Source organism: Mesoplodon mirus, assembly GCF_964341445.2.
Source record: "Mesoplodon mirus genome assembly, chromosome: 13".
Lineage (NCBI taxonomy): Eukaryota > Metazoa > Chordata > Mammalia > Artiodactyla > Ziphiidae > Mesoplodon > Mesoplodon mirus.
This window is the reverse complement of record NC_138989.1, coordinates 12,522,553-12,545,616: the sequence shown is the minus strand read 5'-3', so window position 1 is coordinate 12,545,616 and position 23,064 is coordinate 12,522,553. Positions and strand designations below refer to the sequence as shown.

General features: G+C 47.6%; 1 protein-coding gene across 1 annotated transcript in view; it reads left to right on the top strand.

Moving 5' to 3' along the window:
• The window catches only part of RNFT2 (ring finger protein, transmembrane 2), a gene marked incomplete at its 5' end in the record, with an annotated part of 63,870 nt that overhangs the window by 1,721 nt on the left and 39,085 nt on the right, over positions 1 to 23,064 (top strand). Inside the window, 6 exons of the mRNA XM_082640577.1 lie at positions 300 to 470; positions 988 to 1,046; positions 6,140 to 6,618; positions 8,652 to 8,728; positions 12,114 to 12,214; positions 15,387 to 15,540. Coding sequence (XP_082496703.1) covers positions 300 to 470; positions 988 to 1,046; positions 6,140 to 6,618; positions 8,652 to 8,728; positions 12,114 to 12,214; positions 15,387 to 15,540 — 1,041 coding nt within the window. The remainder of the gene's footprint in view (positions 1 to 299; positions 471 to 987; positions 1,047 to 6,139; positions 6,619 to 8,651; positions 8,729 to 12,113; positions 12,215 to 15,386; positions 15,541 to 23,064) is intronic.

The following is a 23,064-nucleotide window of genomic DNA, read 5'->3' as shown; positions in this document are numbered from 1 at the left end:
CTGCTGGCCAGGAACAGAACTTGAATTTTATTCTGATTGCAGTGGGTAGCCTGCGGAGGGCCTTAAACATGTTTTCTGTATTCCCCAATCACGACTCAGAGTTTGACAATAGGATAAGATATTAATACATTCAGATCATAACGGTCCTCAGGAGTCCCAACAAGGTATCAGTGGAAGGCCAACAAGGGACAAGGAGGCAACAGAACCACCTGCTTATAACTACCCATGAAGCCCTAAGACTTATTCTCAGGTTCAAGGCATCCCGTGGACTATTCACTTAAGTGTTCTATTCCATCCAGGGTTTGGAGCCTCTGGTAAGCTCCTGTGACCCGTGCATCCCTTTGCAGAGGAAGAAGAGGGAGAGGCCTGCTTTCTCTGGAATCCAGTGGTCACATCCCCACCTGAATGCCCACCTCAGGTGTCGTCAACATGGAGTTCTGAAGTCCCTGTGGTTCCTCACAGTGAACCAGGTGACGTGTCTCCATGAGAATTCAGATCTTCATTACCACTGTGTTAAATGTGAGGGCTGGAAGGAAGCTTTGGGTTTGGACACTTCACCCCTCTCCCATTTAACCTATGGGGAGTCTGAGGCCACAGAGAGGTTACCGATTTGTCCAGGGTCACACAGCAAATTAGGGGTGGCATCAGTCCAGGATCCATGTTTCCTTACTGTCAGTCTGCTGCTCACTTGACCTCCTCCAGCACCTCTTTGCTTTACAGTTCACTTCTTTCTCCTCTGACATGAGAACTTCCTCCACCTCCGGTCTCATCCTTCTCATCCATGAAATGGGCTGATGACACTTTCTTCATGGGACGGGATGTTGATTTGAGGGTTGAATGGCATAACAGACTGAAACACAGTTTGCAAAATGTCAGAGAGCTCTAGGGAAGTAAGATACAAGTAGTACTTGTTTATGGTTACCACGGTGATCTGACAGGCACTGAGAATATTGGGAGACTCTGGCTCATGCATGTGTTGACTTTTAGGTCTTAAGGAAAATGCAGAGACGCCACAGCAGCAACACGGATAACGTTCCACCTGAAAGGTAGGCATCCCCTCATTCCATCTGAGGCTCTGAGCTTCAGGTGGTGAAGGGCAACCCCAAACTGGATGGAGTAATACCTGCCCCTCAGGGCTACTTGTTAGAAGAGCAGAGGAGATCTGATTGGAAACTGCTTTGCACGGCAATGGCCTCATATTCTCAACACGTGACAGCTTGCTGTTGCTCTTATGGTAATTCTCAAAGCCTGTGCAAACAGTGATCCACTTGACTCATTGTATCAATGATTGTACCCAGGGGATTTTAATTTATAGAGGTGTCTGAGTGGCAACATGGAGAGGCGGATGACATTGAAAGAAGATTTTTATTACTTGCATCTTCCAAGAGAAGGGGGCATGTCGCCCTATGCAGGGCCACATGGGGAAGCACCGGGGTCAGCCAGGAGGCAGAAAGGAGCAAAGGGAAAGCATAGGTCATAGCTTTTATTGCATTTTCCACACAGAGTAAGGCAGGGGAGGGGAAACAGCTTACGATTGACTAGTTTGAATAATGTTGGTGGGCTGTAGGCTGTAGGAGTGGTCTCTAGTTGTCTGTACCTGGCCCTGAGTGATTTCGGGCAAAGGAAATACTGGCTGAGAATGTGAATTAGATAAAGGAGGTGGTTGGGGATGTGAGCTCTGGATCACAGGGGAGTTGTAAACAACTTTGGCCGTTAGTTTGACCCTATAATGTGTAGATGCCAAATAGACAAGTACAGAATCTAAGAAAACGCAGTTAAAACACTAATAAGCTAGAACTTCCATCTACTTAAGTCAAAGAGAGTACAGACCATGGGGACCTGTTCTCAGGTTGTGACAGTCTCCCAGCCACAACCCCCTCACCATGCTGCACCGTACATCCAAGGAACAGGCAGCCAAGCTTTTCCTCCTGTGCAGCTCATTTCAAGTCCCCTGCAACTCTTGAGATTGGCCGCACAATCACAGAGTACCCACCAGTCCAGTATTGAGTTTTCCATCAAGCCTGCCTGTTCTGCAGGGAAGGACACTGGCCTTAAGTCATACAACCCTTGGCCAAAATCCCAGCTCAGCCACTTCCCCCTTTGCTGCTTTTGGCAAGCACCTTCGCCTCTAGGCCTCAGTTTCCCCATCCATAAATGGCAGATAACAAAACTCAGGTTTGCTTATGAATGAGTGAATGAGTGAAGATGCACAAACACGGAACCCGGCATCTAATAAGCATGGCTGTTGGAGCTTTCCCAGCCTCTGAAGACAGAATTACTCTTTGCTCTCAAATGAACGGTGAGGTCTTTGAGGACAGAGGCCATGCTGGAGAAATAATGGCCACTGTGTATTGTGTGCTTATTTGTGTCACCCTCCCATTAGCGTGTGGAAGTGAGGACTGTTTTTATCACCATTTTATCAATGAGGAAACTGGGGCTCAGAGAGGGTAAGTAACCTGAAGTCACAAAGCCAGGAAGTGGCAGGACTGAGATTCAGGCCCTGGTCCATTTGACCCCTGCAAAGTCTGTGCTTTGAGATACCACATTTCATCTGCCTCCTATCTGGGTGGATTCACTCTTCTCCCGGGCTACCTCATGTTCTAGCCTTTAAGTAGTTAAGTTGGAAGCTCAGCCTCTGCCCCTCAAGGAATATTCTTTCCCGTTTAGGCCCAGAGAAGGGAGGCCAGCTATAAAAAGGTCCTTGGTGGGTTGAGTCTTCCCTGGTTGTTATACTGGAGGCCCCCTGAGCCCAGTGGACTCAGAGTGCTGGCAAGCTCAAGGCAGACAGGAGGCTTTCCAGGTCCCTGTGGGACGGTGGGGGAGAGAGGGCGGCCACTGTGGGCACCTGCCAGGACTCCTGCTTTCTGAGCTCAGCTTCTTGAAGTGCAGAAAAAGCTCAAGACCCCTTGATGATCGTAGCCATGGTGTTAGTTGTTGTTGTCATTATTAATACTATCTTTATTATTATCCCAAACCCAAGAGAATAGGACCACACATTTCCTGGGCTTTTGGAGCCAGGAGGGATGGGCCATGGGAGGTAGGGGGGTGGGTAACCATCTTCAAGTTCCCTCCCTTGCTGGGGTGTAAACCTGGTGGTTTATGATAACTTACCCCCAGCTCAAGTTTGTAAGGCCAGCGAAGCCAACCCCAAGATTTCTCCAGGCCGGCATCTCCCCTGCTGGGTTTCAGAGGTATTCTACAAGATTGAATAGGTTTTCCATGGAAGAAAATAATCCCATGGTCAAATAAGTTTGGGAAACACTAGGTTTAACAAAGTTAATTGTTTCAGTTGCAGGCCTTCTCAGAGCTTTTAGTATGCTTATTCATTCATTCTTTCAAATAATATTGAGCATGTTCTGTTGCGAGGTGCATTGTGCTGGGTAGTGGTAATCCAATGGGGAGCAAACAGTCATGGTCTTTGACCTTACGGAGCAGGGCCCAGTCTCAAGTTCCGTTCTCTGTGCTGACTGCATGTTAGAATCACCCGGAAGGCTCTGAAGAAATAGGGGTGCTGAGGCCCAACCCGCAAGATTTTGATTCAGTTGGTCAACAGTGGGTCCAGGGCACCTGTATTTTTCAAAAGCTCCCTAGAGTTATTATAATGTACACCCAGGGTTGAGAGTCACAGGTAAGGAGTAAAACAATAAATATGATCAGTCCTGTGCAGTGAGGACAAAGGGCAAGGGGACTGTCACTGTCCAGGAGGCAGGCAAGGCTCCACCAAGCAAGAGAGATTTTTAGCCAAAATCTGAGGGATGAGCATAAGTTACCTAGGTGGGACAGGGTGGGGCTGGGGGACAGCCCATGAAGGGGATGGCCTGGGCAAAGGCCCTGCCGTAGGAAGCCCCTGGGCAGTGAGAAAAGGCCACATGGTGAGATTGGAGTTCAGGGCAAGATAATCCAAGATATCTGGCAAGTTCATCTCTCTAAGCCTCAGTTTCTTTATCTGTAAAATGGAAATGATATTAGTCCCTATCTATAGGGTTTATCTGAGACTGCAGGAAGGAGTTTAGAATGGGAAGCCCTTTTAGTGGGTTAGTGAAATAATCAAATACGTGGGTTTTTTTGGGTTTTTTTAATGCACCCTTGTCTCTGCGTGAAGAATAGATTACATTAGATCAAGTGTGAAAGCAGTGTCAAACCTCCCCTGCAGCCTCCCTCTGGGGCCATTTTGTGCCTGGATGGTCACCAGCATACTTTTTTTTTGTTATGATTAATGTATTTATTTATGGCTGCGTTGCGTCTTTGTTGCTGCGTGCAGGGTTTCTTTAGGTGTGGAGAGCAGGGGCTACTGTTCGTTGCGGTGCGGGGGCTACTCTGTTGCGGTGCGGGGGCTTCTCATTGCAGTGGCTTCTCTTGTTGCGGAGCACGGGCTCTAGGCACACAGGCTTCAGTAGTTGTGGCACGCAGGCTTCAGTAGTTGTGGCTCATGGGCTCTAGAGCGCAGGCTCAGTAGTTGTGGCACGTGGGCTTTGTTGCTCTGCGGCATGTGGGATCTTCCTGGACCAGGGCTTGAACCCGTGTCCCCTTCATTGGCAGGCGGATTCTAAACCACTGCACCACCAGAGAAGCCCGATAACTAGCATACTTTTATTAAGCACCTGGGTTGTATGCCCTGGGTTGTGGGGTCCACAGGATGCGTGGAACTCAGCACTCACTTTCAGTAAACTCAGGATGTATTTAGAGTACCATAGGGGTCTGTGGAGTTTCCTTGGGAACCCTACTCTGGGGTGAGATAAGGAAGGGAGGGTGGCTCTTTGCCCCTCCCACTGACACAGCACATTGAGCTAATCAGCTCCACCTGTTGTGTAGACTGATTCCATTTGAAAAGGACAAGCCCAAGAGAAGACACATGACATCCAGACTCTGGGGCATGGTGTTCATGGGAAAGTGCACCCAGCTTGGGGCTCACCATTCTCGGAAGGGTAACTCTAGGCTCTCTGCTCCTCCAGCAATGGCTCTGAAAGAGCATCAGCATCCTTTACCTGATTCCAGTACAACAGGCCTGTGCTTGGAACTAGAAATGGCAGTTAGCCCTGGAGGTTTTCCATAGGGATTCGAGATAATAGTTCCCATTTACTAAGTGCCAGGTACACTGAAAGGGGTATTCTAAATTTGATCCCCAGGAATTCTATGCATGAATGGTGTTCATACCCATTTTCCAGGTGAGAAAACTGAGTGTAGGATTGTTAAGACCCCTGGGAAGGGTAGAGCTAGGGTTCAAATGTGGGCTTCTCCAATTAAATCTTCTTCCCATTACTTTCTGCTGCCCTCCAAATACCAGTTGTGACCAAGGTGGATCCTCTTGGGAACTGGGAATCATTGAACTTGGAGATTACAGAACCAGGGGTACCTGAGTTTCTGAGGTTATTCTAGAATCAGAGGACTCTGCGCTCCCTTTTCAGTAAAGTATAGTGGTTGAGAAAGCAGGCTCCAGAGGTAGCCTTGCTGGGTTTGACTCTTCCCTGTTCCATACCTTACCAGCTGTGTGATCCTGGACAAGTTACTTTGTTCTGTGCCTCAGTTTCTTGATCTGTAAGATGGTATTATTAGTACCTAGTTCACAGGGTTGATAGGAAGATTTAATGAGTTAATTAACGGAAAGCACTTAGAAAAGTATCTGGCACATAGTAAAATTTCAGTAAAGATTATGACCCTATTGCTATTATTACCTATATTAGTTTGCTAGGGCTGCAGGGTGACAAGGTATCACAGTCTAGGGGGCTTAAACTACAGAAATTTATTTTCTACAATTCGGGAGGCTGGAGGTCCAAGATCAAGGCATCGGCAGGGTTGGTTTCCTCTGAGGCCTCTCTTCTTGGCTCACAGATGGGCACCTTCTCTCTGTGTCTTCACATCATCTTCCCTCCCGCGTGTCTGTGTCCAAATTTCCTCCTCTTATAAGGACACCAGTCATATTGGATTAAGGCTGGCCCTAATGATCTCATTTTCACTTAGCTCTGCAAAGCCCTGTCTTCAAAAACTGTCACAGGCTGAGGTACTGGGGGTTAGGGTCTCAACATATGATTTTCCTGGGGCAGGGGCCCCAATTCGGCCCATAACATCATTGATAGGGTCATTTGCCCCCCATCCTCCACTGCCTGACGTGGTGGGGGCTTTCTCCTCCCTTCTGGCCCAGAAATCGCAGTCAAGCGCTCAGCTCTGAGGCGAGTGTGGACGAAGGCGGAGTCTTTGAGAGTCTGAAGGCAGAAGCAGCCTCCCCGCCAGCGCTCTTCTCCGGCTTATCGGGCCTCCCGACAGGCAGCCTCCCCGCCACCCCTTTCCCGTCCAGCCTGGTGTTGGGGGCCGCGGCGGGCGGCGGGGACGTGTTCCTCCAGATGCCCACATCCAGGGAGGAAGGTGGGGGCCGCGGAGAGGGGGGCGCCTACCACCACCGCCAGCCCCACCACCACTTCCACCACGGCGGCCACCGTGGGGGCTCCCTGCTGCAGCACGTGGGCGGGGACCACCGCGCGCACTCCGACGAGGCGGGCGACGAGCAGCCGGGGACGCCTGCCCCGGCCCTGTCCGAGCTGAAGGCCGTGATCTGCTGGCTCCAGAAAGGGCTGCCTTTCATCCTCATCCTCCTGGCCAAAGTGTGCTTCCAGCATAAGCTTGGTGAGTGTGGAGGGGTGCAGGGCTCAAAGACTGCCGCCCCACCCGTTGGGTAGGGGGACGGGGTCTCCATCCCAAGTGCCAGGGGAAGGCAGTAGAGGTCCTTATGGTGCAAAGTCCTTAAGAGTCCAGGATTCTGAGTCAGACCTGGGTTCAAATCCTGGCCGACTAGCTGTGTGACTTGGGGCAAGCCACTCGTATTCTTTGAGTCTCAGATTCGTCATCTCTCCAGCGGGGTTGTGGTAGAAACTTCCACAGCTGGTTGGGTGATGTGAAGGAATAGAGTGTACTACCCCGGAGTTCAGACTGCTTGGGTCTGAACCTGGGCTCTGCCCGCTTCCTAGCTGTGTGACGCTGGGTGCATTATTTAACCTCTCTGTGCCTCAGTCCAATCATCCATAAAATGGGGGTTAAAATAGCATGTGTACTATTACAAATACTATTACATATGTATTATAGCTATACATAGACTCTAATAGTATGTTACAGATAGTATCATAGTATATGAACAGCATCTGCCTTCGTGAGATTGAGTGAGGTTAAATGAGTGAGCGTACGTAAAGCACTTAGGACAGTGCCTGGCAGAGAGTAAGTGCTATGCAAGTGTAGATTATTATTTTTATTATATTCATTACTAATACATGTAAGATACTTAACATAGAACCCTGCACACAGCAAGTGCTCAGTAAATACTACCTATTATTAGTATTATTATTAGGAAGCAAGATAATGATTCATAAAGTGCTTAGCCTAGTACCTGACACACACTTAACATTCAATAAATGTGGTTTCTGGTCCACTGTTGTTATTACCTGTTACATACTGTTATTAGATCATGATGTTGCTGTGCCCTGGAGAGTTTAGGCTATTGTTTTTATCTTATGGTAGAAGTTACAGTACTAGTTACTATCTCATGGCTTATCACATCCCACAAGAGATATCTAGAGGAGTTTAGGCCATCGTTTGTGTCTCATTTGCCCCTTTCTGGTGGGTTCCAGCTGACTCAGATCACTCCTTCCTTTTTGGGGTGCTACCATGTCAGTCCCTCCCTTTTTATTCCTAGAAATGGAACCTGGCGTGTTCTCCCTTACCCTGAATTCCAGCAAACTCACCACTAATTTTCATTCTCAAGTTTGGTCATTTTAGTTCTCAGTTGGCAGGTTTTTTTGTTTGATCAAAGAGAAGAGTACAAGAAGAGATTGTGGGGTTACTGGTTTTGATTTTATATGTTTTTAATGAAGAAACACATCTTTTACAAAGAACACCTGGAAGAATGCCTGGAATACACGTACTATTTAAAAAGTAAAAGTGAACTCCAAGCGTGGGAACTCTGCATGTCATGTGAAAGCAGAATCCTTTCCACGGGGAACAAAAAGTAGGATTCGAAAATCCCTATTTAGGGAGAATTCCAAGATGGTAGCTTGTTAAATTGTGGAATAAAATTCAGTTCTTTTTCCCTACTCTGCAAGGGTCATGTTTTCCTGTCAGCTAGGAATTCTTTCCCCTTTAACATGAAACTTCAATTTCTTATGGTGTTGTGGTCTTTTTCTACATATGCTTTTATTACAAATAACATGCCTCAGATTCTTTTTGAAAGTAGAAATAATAATAGGCACCACTTAATAACTTCTAGAGATTGTACACTGTAAGCAGTATCCCTCCTTGAGTTAAGTACTGTTATTATTCTGTCTGTTTTACAGAGGAGGAAACTGGGGCTCAGAGAGGTGCAGTGATTAGTCCAAGCCGAGATTTGAACACAGGTCTTACCAGACTGCACAGCCCATGCTTCTAACTGGTTCTATAAAATACGCCCACAGTGGCCTCAATCCCATCCCTAAGTCAGAGGCCTCTTCTCAGAGTGGCTTGGGGTTCCCAGTGATATACATGGCAGCCCAAATGCCCCAGAAATGGGATTTTTGTCTCTCCTCTGTGGTTAGCGTGTCAACCCCGAGGGGACCGGGGATGTGTCCCTAGTAAGCCCGGGCCAGGCCTGACAAGTCTAAGTGAATGGTCTCGGCCCCTCCTCTGTCCTGCAGGCATTGCCGTGTGCATCGGGATGGCCAGCACCTTCGCCTATGCCAACTCCACGCTCCGGGAACAGGTCTCTCTAAAGGTGAGTCACCTGGTAAATTACTCTCCTGGGGCTGCTGTAACAAATGACCACAAACTCAGTGGCTTAAAACAACACAAAGGGATTACTCACAGTTCTGTAGAGCAGAAGCCTGAAGTGGGTCCCTCTAGCCTAAGATCAAAGTGTCAACAGGACGGTGTTCCTTCTGAAGGGTTCAGAGGACAGTCTCTTTCCTTGCCTTTCCCAGGTTCTAGAAGTCACCCACATTCGTTGGCTCATGGCCCCTTCCTCCTTCTTCGAGCCAGCAACGTTGCATCTCTGTGACCATCCCCCCATAGACACATCTCCCTCTGACTCTCCTCTTCTGTCTCCCTCTTCCACTTTTACGGACCCTTGTGGTTACATTGGACCCCCCTGGATAATCCAGGAGACTGTCCCCCACACAGGGTCAGCTGATTAGCAAACTTAATTCCACCTGCAACCTTTATTGCCCTTTGCCATGTAACCTGACACATTCACAGGTTGCAGGGATTAGGACAGGAACACCTTTGGGAGGCCATTCTTCTGCCTCCCACCCTGGGCAGATCCCCGGATGTGCCATCCTTCTCCCTTCCAACAGCAGCCTCTCCCCATGTGCCCCTGGCCCATTCCCCTTATCCTCCCGTCATTCAATCAGTTAGCTCACTTCCAACCCACGCTCATGGTTAAGTCCGCCCCACGGGCACTGCTGGGTAGCCCTACGGCTTCACCACCGTCATCCCAAATGCCCTCTGGTATCTGCCGAGCACTAACCGTGTCCAGCACAGCGCTGGACCCATTACACAGCTCCTCTTGCAGTTTCATCCCAGCAACCTGGGAGGGAGGCAAAATCATTCTGAACTCATTTTCCCAATGAGGAGATAGTGGCCCAGAATTTCTTGTCTAAGACATAAGTTTCTTGCCTAAGACCACACAGCCAGCGTGAAGGGTGGCATCGGGATATGAACCCAGGCATTGAGCCCAGAGCCTGTACTCCCCCCCAGATTCAAATTCCAGCTCCTCCACCCTCCTGCAAGCCCTTGGATGGGTTACCTCGCTGATCTCAGCCTCAGGTGCCACCTCTGGAAAAGGAACTGCCACACCAACTTCATACACCCATCGAGAGGATTAAATGAGATGGTGCATGGAAGATGTTTAATGCAGTGCCTGGCTCATAGGAACAACTTAATTGAGTTATTTTTAACAAGCCTATGTTTTCTGCTGCACATGTGATCCTATAATAGCCACCATCCTCTCTGACCTTGCTTTGGGGTCATCTGCTTTCTCAGAAGCACCTAGGCGTCCATGAGGCACAGATGCCAGCTCAGTCTTTATTTGATACATGAGCACATTGAGGTCTGGAGTTGGGCATGGAGTCAGAGGTTCTTCTTGACCCTTAGTCTCATCTTCTTCACGCAGACCCCTTTCTTCTGCTATTAGAACAGCAGGTTGCTCAGTGTCATAGTGGAGGCTATTGGGGCTGGCTCTTTCTCAGATGCAGTAACATCCACGTGGTGCCTTGACTTGAATTTTAGGGGCAAGGGGATGCCTGTATCCATGGACAGGCTTCTAGGGGTCTTTGAACCCTATGAAGACACAGGTGATGATTTGCCTGTCTGTGTATATTTCAGTGGAAGAGAGTCTGCCTGACTCTTAGGAAGTTTAGGAATCTCAACTTACTACTGGAGATAGTACCCCATTTTTCCTTCAGAGTCTGGCTTCTCGGGGCATTGCTAATTCCCTTTCTCTTCCACTTTTGGTTTGGATTTATAGGGGATTAAACCAGAATCTATTATTTATTGGCATAGAAAGGGCTGCCGAGTGGATTAATCACATTGATAAGAGCGGTTGGTTGGTTGGAGGTGGTTTCTCAGGCCGTTAACCTTGACCCCTCCTGGAATAATGGGTGGATGGAGATGCATTTATTTTGTCTACACTATGGAAATGTGTGTTGTAACAGTGTGTCGAGCACTGAGCTGTGTCTGGAGACAGTGGAGCGTTTACCGAAACCACAGGGAAGGTTACACTGGGAAAGTTATGACCTCATCTTATTCCAGCAATGCAGCCGCCCTGGTCCAGGAAAAGACAAGCTTTTCAGCTTGTCAGCAGCACGGGGGTCTGATTATGTATCCCAGGGTACACAGGCAGGAATGCCCTGCTCTACGCCTCCTCTAGAAATTTCCTTAGGTTGCTGTCAGGCTGAGAGTCTACTGAGAAACAGCCAACTGAGAAGGTTTCCCAGCTTGTCTTCCTGGGGACTAATCAGAAGCAAGGCTGGAGAAAGAGAAACGGGGCTAGATTGCAAAGGGCTTTGACATCCATGTGTATGAGTTTGAATTTAATCCTATAAATGTGGCCCTATGTTGAATGGTCAGTCCAGGGCAGTAGCCCAAAGGTCTATGCCGGAAAAAGTTAGAACAGAAATTTCCAACCTGTCAATCCAAATCTACTGCTGGGTTGTAAAGTCAGAGCAACAAGTCCTACCACTTAGTGAGCCTGAAATGTGAGCCTGTACCAGACTGAATGTTTACATTTATCAAGTTTACTTAATCCTTAACAAAACCTCATTTTAAAAAATATATTTATTTATTTTTGGCTGTGTTAGGTCTTTGTTGCTGCACGTTGTGGCGAGTGGGGGCTACTCTTCGTTGCGGTGCGTGGGCTTCTCATTGCGGTGGCTTCTCTTGTTGTGGAGCATGGGCTCTGGCACGTGGGCTTCAGTAGTTGTGGCACACAGGCTTAGCTGCTCCACAGCATGTGGGGTCTTCCTGGACCAGGGCTCAAACCCATGTCCCCTGCATTGGCAGGCGGATTCTTAACCACTGCGCCACCAGGGAAGTCCCCAAACCTCATTTTTTAATGAGGGCACCGGAGCTTAAAACATGTGCCCTTGAGCCAGAGTTACTTAATTTCTCTGTGCCTCAGTTCCTAACAGTAAATGTAAACTAACATTTCTTACATGCCAGGCACTGTTCTAAGCAGTTCATGTACATTAATTCTCAGACTCTAGAAGAGAGATACAGTGTATACCCATTTTACAGATGAGTAAAGAGAAATGTAGAGAGTTTAAGTAATTGCCCAGGGTTGGAAACCCTCCAGATAATAGACCAAGGATTTGAACCCAGGCCACCCAGCTCCAGAATCTGTTTTGCTAACCATGGTGCCCTCCTGACTCTCTGGATAGTTCTCCAAGCAGGTTCACACATTTCTGTTACCTTCTCTGTAACCATCCCCTAGGTTCCAGTGGGATGGAAAGATGCCAACGCCTTTCGTTTCACCATTAGCCCCGCTTCCTCCAAACCTTTGAGAAAGGGAAAAGTTGCCCTTTGTCGGGGAACATTGTGGAATATCCTGCCAGGTGCACCTTTGGCGTTTCGGCATCTCCACAGATCTCTTGCTTTGTCTCTAGGAGAAGAGGTCGGTGCTGGTCATTTTGTGGATCTTAGCCTTTCTGGCGGGGAACACCCTGTATGTGCTCTACACGTTCAGTTCCCAGCAGCTGTATAACAGGTGAGCAGGGGAGTCTGACCCCCAGTAAGAAAGTGGGGGGCTTTGTTGGACTCGGGACCCACAGCCCCTTCATTTGAGAACAATGCAGTAGCTCTGTAACTTTCAAATCCCACCCTGTTGTCATATACACGTGCCTAGAGCATAATTCTTTATAGAAATATAATGCAAGCCACATGTGTAATTTTGCATTTTCTGGTAGCCACATAGTGCATGGTGGGGGAGAACTGACCAGTAATGGTCTCTAGCACAGGGTTGAAACTCAAGCCAAGCTTTCAGATCATGTCCATCTGTTTTAAAAATGGACTTTGAGGAGTGACCCGTTTCACCACTTTCTGGGGCCACCCGAAGTTGCATGAAAGCAATTTGGGAAGTTAGTTCCAAGGCATCAACATGCATCCCACACACTGCATTACTTGCCTGGCCCAGAAGATCAGGGTCCTGGGTGGAGGGTAAAGGAGATGGAGTTTCCCAGAACCTTGGAGGAATTTCCAGCTCATGCCATTCTCTGGGCATGATCACATTCACAGGCTCAGACCTCTGTGCCCTCATCAAACCAGTGCTGAGTCAAACTGGCAGCACACAAAGACAAAGAGAGTGACCTAGGAGAAAAGCAACAGAGCTGAGCCTCCTTCCTTATTGATGTCAGTGGTCTAGAGTGTGTTTGTGAATGATACCAATAGCCATTATCTTATTTTGCCCTCCCACTCAGCAGGGTATTGCTGTCCCTATTTTACAGGTGAGGAAACTTTGGCTTAATGAAACCCTTTCTAATAAGCCTTAGTCCCAGTAGGTAACAGAGAGTTTGAATCATCCCAGGATTTGAAGTCTGATTACCAGTGTGTCAGAGGTTCTTAGTCTTGCCACGTACCAGCTTTGTGCCCTTTGGCAAATAGTGGAACCTCTTCGAACCTCGCCTAGTTTCTGCATTTGTGAAACCGAGAGCAAGTTAATTTCTGCCTTACCCACCTGAAGGTCATTACCCACCCACAGGCTAATTATTAGAGAGGCCAAATGTTAATAATATGTGAAAAGTACTGGGCAAACTGTGAAACATTTGATATGTCATAATCATATCATAATATTATTCTCTTATGATAAATTACTTTATCTATTGGGGGTGATGGCTAGTGGGGCAGAAAACTGACAATAAAATGTATCCATCTATTAAAGTTCATAGTGTACGTTAGAAATAAGTGGACTTAGTGATCAATCTGTGGAAGAACACTTGGGCATCTTTCTGGCTCCAAAAGCCAAAACAGAAAAAACTCTAAGACAATGAACTAAAACCTATCTGGGTGAATTTAACAGATTGGTGTCTCTGAGATAAAATGGAAAGTGGAGGGCAGATCTTCATTTCTTTTGCGATCAGAGATGCATAATAGAAAAGCAGGGCATGGAAGTCAACCAGCCAGCCTGGGTCATGCCCAGGGAGGGACAAGAGCAGAGACAAAAAGGGGAGCTCAGGGCTGCCAGCCTCTCCCCATATCGTAACTTGGATGCCACTCAGACTTGGAGACGAGGCGTCCCACAGAGACAGGGCTCAGATGTGGAAGGACACCAAAGGTATCATGAGAGATTGCAAAAATAGATTATTTTCATTGATTTAACCCTACTCTCGCTCTTCAAACATTTTTTATTCTAAATAGAAATTGACTTTTAAAAATAAAAGTACAAAAAGAGACCAGTTCATTCCTAGGATGCTTTCCTCAGGGGGCCTCAGTTTGCACCGTTTTCCACCAGCCCAGTAGAGTATGTGGGAAGCGTTTAGAAAGCATTGTCTCTGGGCTGTGTGCACTGTCCCCTGCTTTTTTGGTGGACAGGCAGGACTCGGAGTGGCCTTTGCTTGGAGCCTCTAATCTGGCGGGAAGAAAAGCCAGGGGACCAGCACGGTTTGGGTGCTGGTTCCAATCCTAGCTCCACATTCTAGCTGAGATGCCGTGGGCAGTGACTCCACGTCGAAGCGCTCCAGATTCCCCAGCTCAAGATGCGATAATCGTAGTGCCTACCACACAGAGCCTTTGGGAAGATGAAATGACCTGAGACATGTAAAGCATGTAGACTAGGGCCAGCATGATGTAGAGAGCCAAGATATTATTAATACGAATAGCATCATCATCCACAGCGGTGAGGGAGAGCAGTGCTACTCAGCATGTGGTCTGTGGATCAGTGCCAGTTCAAGAATGACTTGTTGTCTGTCCCCAGTGAGGGAAGTACAGAAATTGAGTGTGAGGTTGACTTACCTGGTCACGGATGGGTAAAATGGGTTTACACACTCCGAGTAGTACTGCTGTGGAATAAGGATTGAGAGCAGTAACTGTAGCCGGGACACCTGGGTTCGAATCCACCACCGTTCCATCATATTTGTAGGACCTTGTGCATGTTCATTTACCTTTCTGTGCCTCTTTTTTCTCATCTGCAAAATGGGTAGATAACAGTGCCTGCCTCGTAGAGATGTTGTTATCATTGTCACTGCTGCATGACAGAGTCTGTAGTATACCTGTTATCTCATTGAATCCCACCAGTAACACTGAGGGAGGGAACGATTCCCATTTTATTGATGAGAACACTGAGGCTTACAGAGAGAACATTATCTGCCTAGGGTCCAGAAATGGAGAGGCCTGGATTCAAATTCAAGTCTATCTGATACTGATGCCCATATGCTTATCATGCAGTGTGACCTTGGGCAACTTAACTTCACGTCTCCAAGCTTCAGTGCCTCATTTAGAAAGTGGGGATGAGCAGTGCTCACTCTGCAGGACAATGAGATACAGTGACTAAATTGCTTAGCACAGCGTCTACACATCAAATCCCTCCTCCCTCCTTCTCTCTCTCTCCCTCCTTCATGTTATTGGTCGGCCTTCCTTCCTTCCTTTTGTTTCCTCTTGTGAAGCCTGTTGTGGCCCATAAAACTGGAGGGGACCTTAACTAGTGATGCTCTAAGCCAATCTCATCATTTAACTCTCAGGGGAACTGAGGCTCAGAGAGGTTAAGATACCCATCTGAGGTCACACAGCAAGTTAATAGCAGATTCAGGAAGAGGACACAGATATCTGACTCCCAGCTTAGTGCTCTGTCTACAGGTAATATTTACAAGGCTCCTAGAATGAGCAGAAGGGCCCCTAAAGGCCAGTGGCCTTAAGTGAGCATTGTGACTCTCTGACTCCTCCCCCAGCCTCATATTCCTGAAGCCCAACCTGGAGATGCTGGACTTCTTTGACCTGCTGTGGATCGTGGGCATCGCAGACTTTGTGCTCAAGTACATCACCATCGCCCTCAAGTGCCTTGTCGTGGCCCTGCCCAAGATCATCCTGGCCGTCAAGTCCAAGGTAGGCCCATCACGCCAATCATGCAGGGGTTTCAGGATGCCTTCTGGAGAAGGAAAGGTTGGACTTGGGCAGAGCAAATGTCAGTGCATCAAGTGAACGAGCCTGAGTTAGTAGATCCTGTCTCCCACCTCTTGTCATCCCTTGAAGCTGAGCATCATTCTTTATTGTCACCACCTTCTTGTCACGCCTCTGCTCTCTAAGTGCATTTACTAAGTTTTGTTGTTCAAAGCTGGCCTTGATGCAATTGTCATCTAAATTTCACCCAAGAAAGGAAAAAAAGCCCATTGACATGCCCTGGGTCCTGCTTCTCCCAGGGAAGGATGGCTCTCAAAGGTTTTTGACTCTTTGTGGCTTCTGGGGCATGTTATATAGAGGGTACTGAGGCTCAGAAGAAAAGGACTCTGTGATCCATGAGTGATGCCTGCCATGGACACAGGAAGCAGACTGGTGGCAATGATTCTTTGGAGTGTACCTTAGGGAGAGGCCTGCAGGAGGTGTTGGGATGAAGAGGTCTTGGGGGATAATCATTGTAATTCAGAGGACTGAGCAGTGTGAGGAAAAGACATTACGGTTAGGTCAGAAAGCTCAGAATTTGTCCCAGGCATTGGTTGGCAGAAGAGCAGGTTGGAATTGACCATCTGTCTTGAGTGACAACTGATCAAATCACTGGCCAGGTGTATAGGAAAAACACACTCCTGTGTTTCTTCTGTACACACACACACTCAATACCTCTGACACCAGATGTGTGGGTTTTCCACACATCATGTAATTCTCTGACACCGGCTGGGTATCCTTCAGTTTAACACAGTTCTGACACTATCCACCTCGAGATAGTGTCAGATCCCACAGGATAAGGGCTCAGTCCCGCAAGACTGCCCCTGTCACTTCAGGTGCCAGTCACCAGCCCCAAGTTGTCACCTGTACTTCTGACCAACTGGCTACAAGTCAGGGTTCCCATGACCCCCTCCTTGGGTTTAGTGCCCCTTGGGTTCTAGATGCCCCGAACCTTTTCCTTCATAGCAGTTGTGGCACTTTGTTGAAGGCAGGAGACGTGAATCCAGGCATGTGAGGAAGCTGGCTGCGCACTGACTGCCTGGAATAATAATGGCTCGCAATTATTGAGTATCGACTGTGTACCTGAGACTGTACTAAGAGCACTTCATGTATGCATTACCTTACGTAGCTTCTTGCTATTCCTCTCAGGGAGATACAGTTCCTGTCATTGATGAGGAGACGGAAGGTTGAGCAGGCAGAGGGCTATTAAGTGGTAGAGTTGGGACTCCAGCCCAGGGCTTCAGCTTCGGGGCCCAAGCTGTACCTCAAAGTGGGTATGGGAGAAAGATAAGGAAAACAGACAGAGAATGGTTACTCATTGCCTAGTGCATTCTGGTTCTTGCTAGATTCTTTCCCATGTCTTGACTCATATAAGGCTCTCAATACCCCTCTGAGTGAGAGAGAGATTATTATCACCTCTTTCTAGATAAAAAGCTGAGTACAGTCATCCCTCAGTATCTGCGAGGGATTGCTTCCAAGATCTTCCTCGGATACCAAAATCCGTGGACGCTCAAGTCCCTTACATTTGGTCTTCCATATCTGCGGTTCTGCATCCTCGGATTTTCTATGGGACATTGGTTGAATCCACAGACGAGGAACCTGCGGATACAGAGGGCCCACTGTATTCATTTCCTGTGGCTGCTATTCATTTCCTGTGGCTGCTATAATAAATAACCACATGCCTGGGGCTGAAAACAATAGAAATGTGTTCTCTCACAGTCCTGGAGGTCAGAAGTCCAAAATCAGTGTCACTGAAATGAAATCTAGATGTCAGAGGTGTGTGGGGGGGTGCTGGATGTTAGGAGAGGATCCTTCCTTGCGTCTTCCAGCTTCTGGTAGCCGGCAGCGTTCCTTAGCTCATGGCAGCATCACTCCAGTCCCTGCCTCTGCGGTCACCTGGCCTCTGCTGTGTATGATGTCTCCTTCTGTCTGTCTCATACAGATACATGTGACTGCATTTGGGCCCCGCCCAGACAATCCAGGATACTCTCCCCGTGCCAAGAGCCTTAACTTAATTGTGTCTTCAAATACCCTTTTTCCAGATGAGGTCACACTCACAGCTTCCAGGGTTTGGGACCTGGTATCTTTGGGTGGCCATTTTTTCACTTACCCTGTACTGTGGCTGAAAGAGGGGTGAGATGTTTTGTCCAAAAAACACCCAGCTGGTCAGTCATAGAATCAGAATTCACATCTTCCAACTCCCAAGGCCATGGCCGCATCAGGAGATCATCTGCCCAGCACTGAATGGATGTCGGAATTCCTGGGCCATTCCTGACCCTGCCACTTTCCGGCCACAGGGCCTTGGGTGAGTCACTACATGTGCCTGAACATGTTTCTTCCCTTAGAAAATTGAGATGTTTACAAAACCCCGTTTGAAATGCTGCAAACATAAGAAGACTTTTTGTATGTGGGTGAAATGAGGGGTGGGTTGTCATTGCCTGGAGAGGAAGCAGGTGAGGCTTTGCAGCCCACCTGCCTATCCAGCATCCTTGCTCTTCCTCTCACTCTCTCCTGCCCCTCTTCCCTTTGTTCCCTGTGCTTCAGCCAGACCCTTCTTCTTTCATTTCCTTCCATATACCAACTAGTCCCAATCTGACATGTGGTAGGTGTTCTAACCCCATTTTCCAGATGAGAAAACTGAGGCACTGAGACTGAGTAACTAACCCTTACAGCTTCCAGAGTCAGCTGTGTGCTGCCCTTCTACCTCAAAGACCCTTTTCCTTTCTTGTGTCTTGACCACCTCCTGCTCCTCCTGCAGATCACAGCCTCTTAGAAACCTCCCCTGCCCCTTCAGGTGAGGTATGGTGCCCCTGCTGGGGACTGTCGCAGCACCCTGTACTTCCCCTGTTCCAGCACTCACCACCCTGACTGTAATTGCTTGTTTAGTTGTCTGCCTGCTCTGCTCGACTGTAACCTCTGTGACAGCAGGAAATGAATGCATCTGGTTTCTTTGTTGATGGATCACCAGCATCTGATATGCACTCGGCAGCATTCATTGTATGTATGTATATATGTCTGAGTGGGTAGATGGATGGGTGAATGGATGTATAGGTAGATGGATGAATTGGATGGCTAGATGGGAAAGTTGGTGGATATGTGGACAGATGGATAGTCCAGTGATTGTGTGGATAGATGGATGGGTAGATGGATGGATGGATATTTAGATAGATGATGGATGGGTACTTGGATGGATGGATGGATGGATAGATATTTAGATGGGTAGATGGATATTCAGATGGATATTTAGAGGATGGACAGACAGGTTGGTGGATGGATGGGTGAGTGGATGAGTTGATAGTCTAGACAGCTACACTAACTCTCATCACCTCCTCTTGTAACCTCAGTGAGAGCTTAGACTCCATTGTCAGCTCAGCTCAAACCTCTCATGTATGGTAGGTGTCCAGACACCTCTGTCATGAAGACACCAAAGTCTACAAGGCAAAGTAGTACTCACTTCCCTGTGCTAGAAAGGAACATGCAGCAAACGTTCAAAGAAATGCAGCAACCAGACCAATAGTAATAAATGCAAGTAAACATTGCTGAACAATTACCAGGAGTCAGGCAGTGTGTTAAGCACTGCCATTTGTTCAAGAAATAGTTGCTAAATGCCAGCGGTGTGCCAGGCACTGTTCTAGGCAAAGGGATACATCAGTATCAAAGTACAAAGTAGACAAAAATCTACATACTCATGGAGTTTATAGTCTACTGAAGACATCATCTTGTAGCAATCCTGGCAGGTAGATACTGTTGATATCTCTCTGCACAGAGCAGAAACTGAGTTAAATAACCTGCCAGAGATTGCAAACATCAGAGTAAGAACGCTGATGGCAATAGGAACAGCTAATGTGGAATCAGCCCTTCATGAGGGCCAGGCCCTGCTCTAACCCTTTTCCCTCTGACATCTGTCTCACAAGGCAAGTGCCATTGTTTTGTGGGTTTTTTAAAAATTGAGGTAAAATTCACATAACATAAAATTAACCAGGAATCATTTTATTTTATTTTATTTTTATAAATTAGAGAGAACTGACATTTATTTATTTGTTTGTTTATTTTGGCTTTGGTGGGTCTTCAAGAACTGACATTTATTTATTTATTTGTCTGTTTATTTATTTAGGCTGTGCTAGGTCTTCATTGTGGCCTGTGGGCTTCTCTAGTTGTGGCGCATGGGCTTAGTTGCGGTACGTGGGATCTTAGTTCCCTGACCAGGGGTCGAACCCGGGCCTCCGGCATTGGGAGCGCGGAGTCTTCCACCAGACCACCAGGGAAGTCCCAGCAATCATTTGAAAGTATACAATTCAGTGCCATTCAGTACACTTACGGTGTTGTGCAACCATCACCTCTATCTAGTCCTAAGAGATTTTCATCACCCCAAAAGGAAACTCCGTACCCATTCAGTCACTCCCCTTTCCCTCTGGCCACCACCAATCTGCTTTTTACCTCTATGGATTTACCTATTCTGGGCATTTCATATAAATGGAATCATACATTATGTGACCTTTTGTGTCTGGCTTATTTCACTTAGCATCATATTTTCAAGATTTATCCACATTGTAGCAGAAATCAGCACTTCACTCCAGTTTAATGGCCGAATAATATTCCATTGTGTGGGTAGACCACCCTTTGTTTATCCATTCATCCATTGATGGACATTTGGATTGCTTCCACTTTTTAGCTATTGGGAATAGCAGTGCTTTGAACATTGTGTAGAAGTATGTGTTTGAACACAGTTTTTCTGAGTAAATACTTAGGAGTGGAATGGCTGGGTCATATGGTAATTCTATGTTTAACTTTTTGAGGAACCACCAAACTGTTTCCCACAGCAGCTACACCATTTTACACTCCCAGCAATTGCTGGTTTTATCCCTGTTTTCCAGAAGAAAACACAAACACAGTGAGAGGTTAAGAAGTAGCCCAAGGGCTTCCCTGGTGGTGCCGTGGTTGAGAATCTGCCTGCTAATGCAGGGGACACGGGGTCAAGCCCTGGTCTGGGAGGATCCCACATGCCGCGGAGCAACTAGGCCCGTGAGCCACAACTACTGAGCCTGCGCGTCTGGAGCCTGTGCTCCACAACGAGAGGCCGTGATAGTGAGAGGCCCGCGCACCGTGATGAAGAGTGGCCCCCACTTGCCATAACTAGAGAAAGCCCTCTCACAGAAATGAAGACCCAACACAGCATAAATTAATAAATTAATAAACTCCTTACCCCCCCACAAAAAAAAAAAAGTAGCCCAAGGTCACACAGTGTATATATAAGTGGCTGAGCGGGGATTTGAACTCAGGCAGTCTGATCCCAGAACCCCTGCTCTGGGAGGGAGTTACTAGACCACACTCCCTCCCATGGAAGTTCTCTGGATTTGCTCGGAAAATTCCTCAGAGTTGACTGGGGAGCGATGTCCCTGTACACCATCTCTGTAAAATTCCCCCAAGTTCAGGCAATGGCTACCTCACTTCCTTCTCTTTCGACGGGCACCACTGGGGGCCAGGGGGCAGGGATGGGAGGTGGCACCCCTTCCCTGCACCTCCGAGGTGTGGGCGACAGTTATTAATGCCTCCCTGGCAACTGTCCAGCTCCCTTTTTCTGATTATTATTATTTTATTCGGCAAGATTAATGTGCCAGGTCAGAGCATAATCCAACCTGTAAAAAGTGATGTGAATAGTCTCCTCAAGATAAATTGCAGGCTTGGAAAAGGTTCACAGCCTTTCCTTGCCTGTCTGAGCGCTCTCCCGAATCCTCATCAATCCTTGTCTGGGCAGAAGAAAAGGACGGGTCTTCATTTGCAGCTGGTGGGGGAGGGGGGAGAGGAGCACATCTGTCAGGGACCCCTAATGGCTCACAGCACAGATGCTCGTTCCTGCGCCTCCACGCCGTCCACTGAGAGGGTGGGTTGGTTTTTAATATTATAATTATATTGGAAGGGCTTCTGGTATTTGGGTTTGCTTGATGGCCCCATGGTCCCTGATGTGTGAGGCTGGGTGAACCACTGATTCCCATGTGCCTCCGGACACCAGAGGGTCTGTCCGGGATCTTCTCATACCTGGGCCTCCCAGGACAGCCATGCTCATTGGCCGGCCAAGAAGGGGACGGGTTAACAATGACGGCCACCGATCTGTAACCTCAGCCCCAAACCATCACACTGGCCGGGTGTCTAGAGCAGCCACTTGTCATCATAAATCCAGATAACTTATACAGTTCATACATCTTGGCACTGCCTGATCAGGCTCCTGCCCACTTCTCCGACCTCATCACCCAGGACCTGGTCCTCTCCCTTGGCTCACCCTGGACCAGCCAGCAGCTTCCTTCTCAGGCCCTTCGCACTTATGCTCCCTCCGCGTGGGGAGGTTTTTCTCTATGTTCCCAGGGCTGTCCCCTTCCCATCATTCAAGTGTCACGTCCTCTGAGACTCTGTCGCCTCCCTGACCACCCTGTTCAGAGAGGTGGTCTCCAGTTTGCATTACCCCATCACCATCTTATTTCCCACCTCGCGTGTGCCAGTATCTGAAATGATTGGATTGTCTTGTGTTTATTTTCTGTCCCCACCATTCAAGTATCGACTCATGAGAACAAGGACCATTAGGTCTGTCTTGACACATGGCTATTATGGGCTGAATGAAGAGCCTCGTGTTAATTTCCTGTTAGGGGGTTAAAACTAGACCTGCTGCTACCCCACCACGTAGAGTTCTTCTCAGCCACATCCCCTTTCTCTCCTCAATCCAGTGGACATTATTTGGGACTTATTTGCTTACAAAGGCAATGCTAGGCCCTGAGAATATAAAAACGAGTAAGACGCCCTCCTCACCTTCGTGTACTCCCTGATTCTCTGCGAGTGAAACTTTTGTTTTAACCTAACCCGAACCTAGTTAAGAAAGCAAATTTTCTTGCCCTGGAAAATTTTCTTGACACTCCAACTCCTAGCCTTAATAGTAGTAATAATTTAAAACTTGACTTGTCCACATTGCTCCTTCCTTTTGTTAAAATGAAATCCTCTTGGCTTAAGGTTCTAGAAATGCACTGTCCAGTATGACAGCCACAAGCCACAGGTGACTATTTACATTTAAATTAATTAAATTTAAAATTCAGTCTCTCCGTTGCACTGCTGGATAGCCACAGTGTTGAGCAAAGCAGATGTAGAACATTCCAGTGGACAGCATTGTTCTAGAACATTCTTAGGGCAGGGTTCATTCAACCTCTCACTAGCATAGGTAGCAGGCAGCTGCCATTCTGCCCATTTTTCAGATGGAGAAATATAAAAGCAGGTACTTCTCTAAAAACTCTCAGTAGCGGGTGTGTCATGAGTAAACACTGCACAGCAGGAAGAAAACTGGCCTTGAGTCAGCAAAACTGGGTTCAAATCCTGGTTCTTGGACTTACTACCTATGTGACCTTGGACAGGTGACCTCACTCTTTGGAGCCCTCGGCTTCCTCATCTCTTAAATGGTTGTTTTTATCCCATTAAGGTTATCAGAAGGTG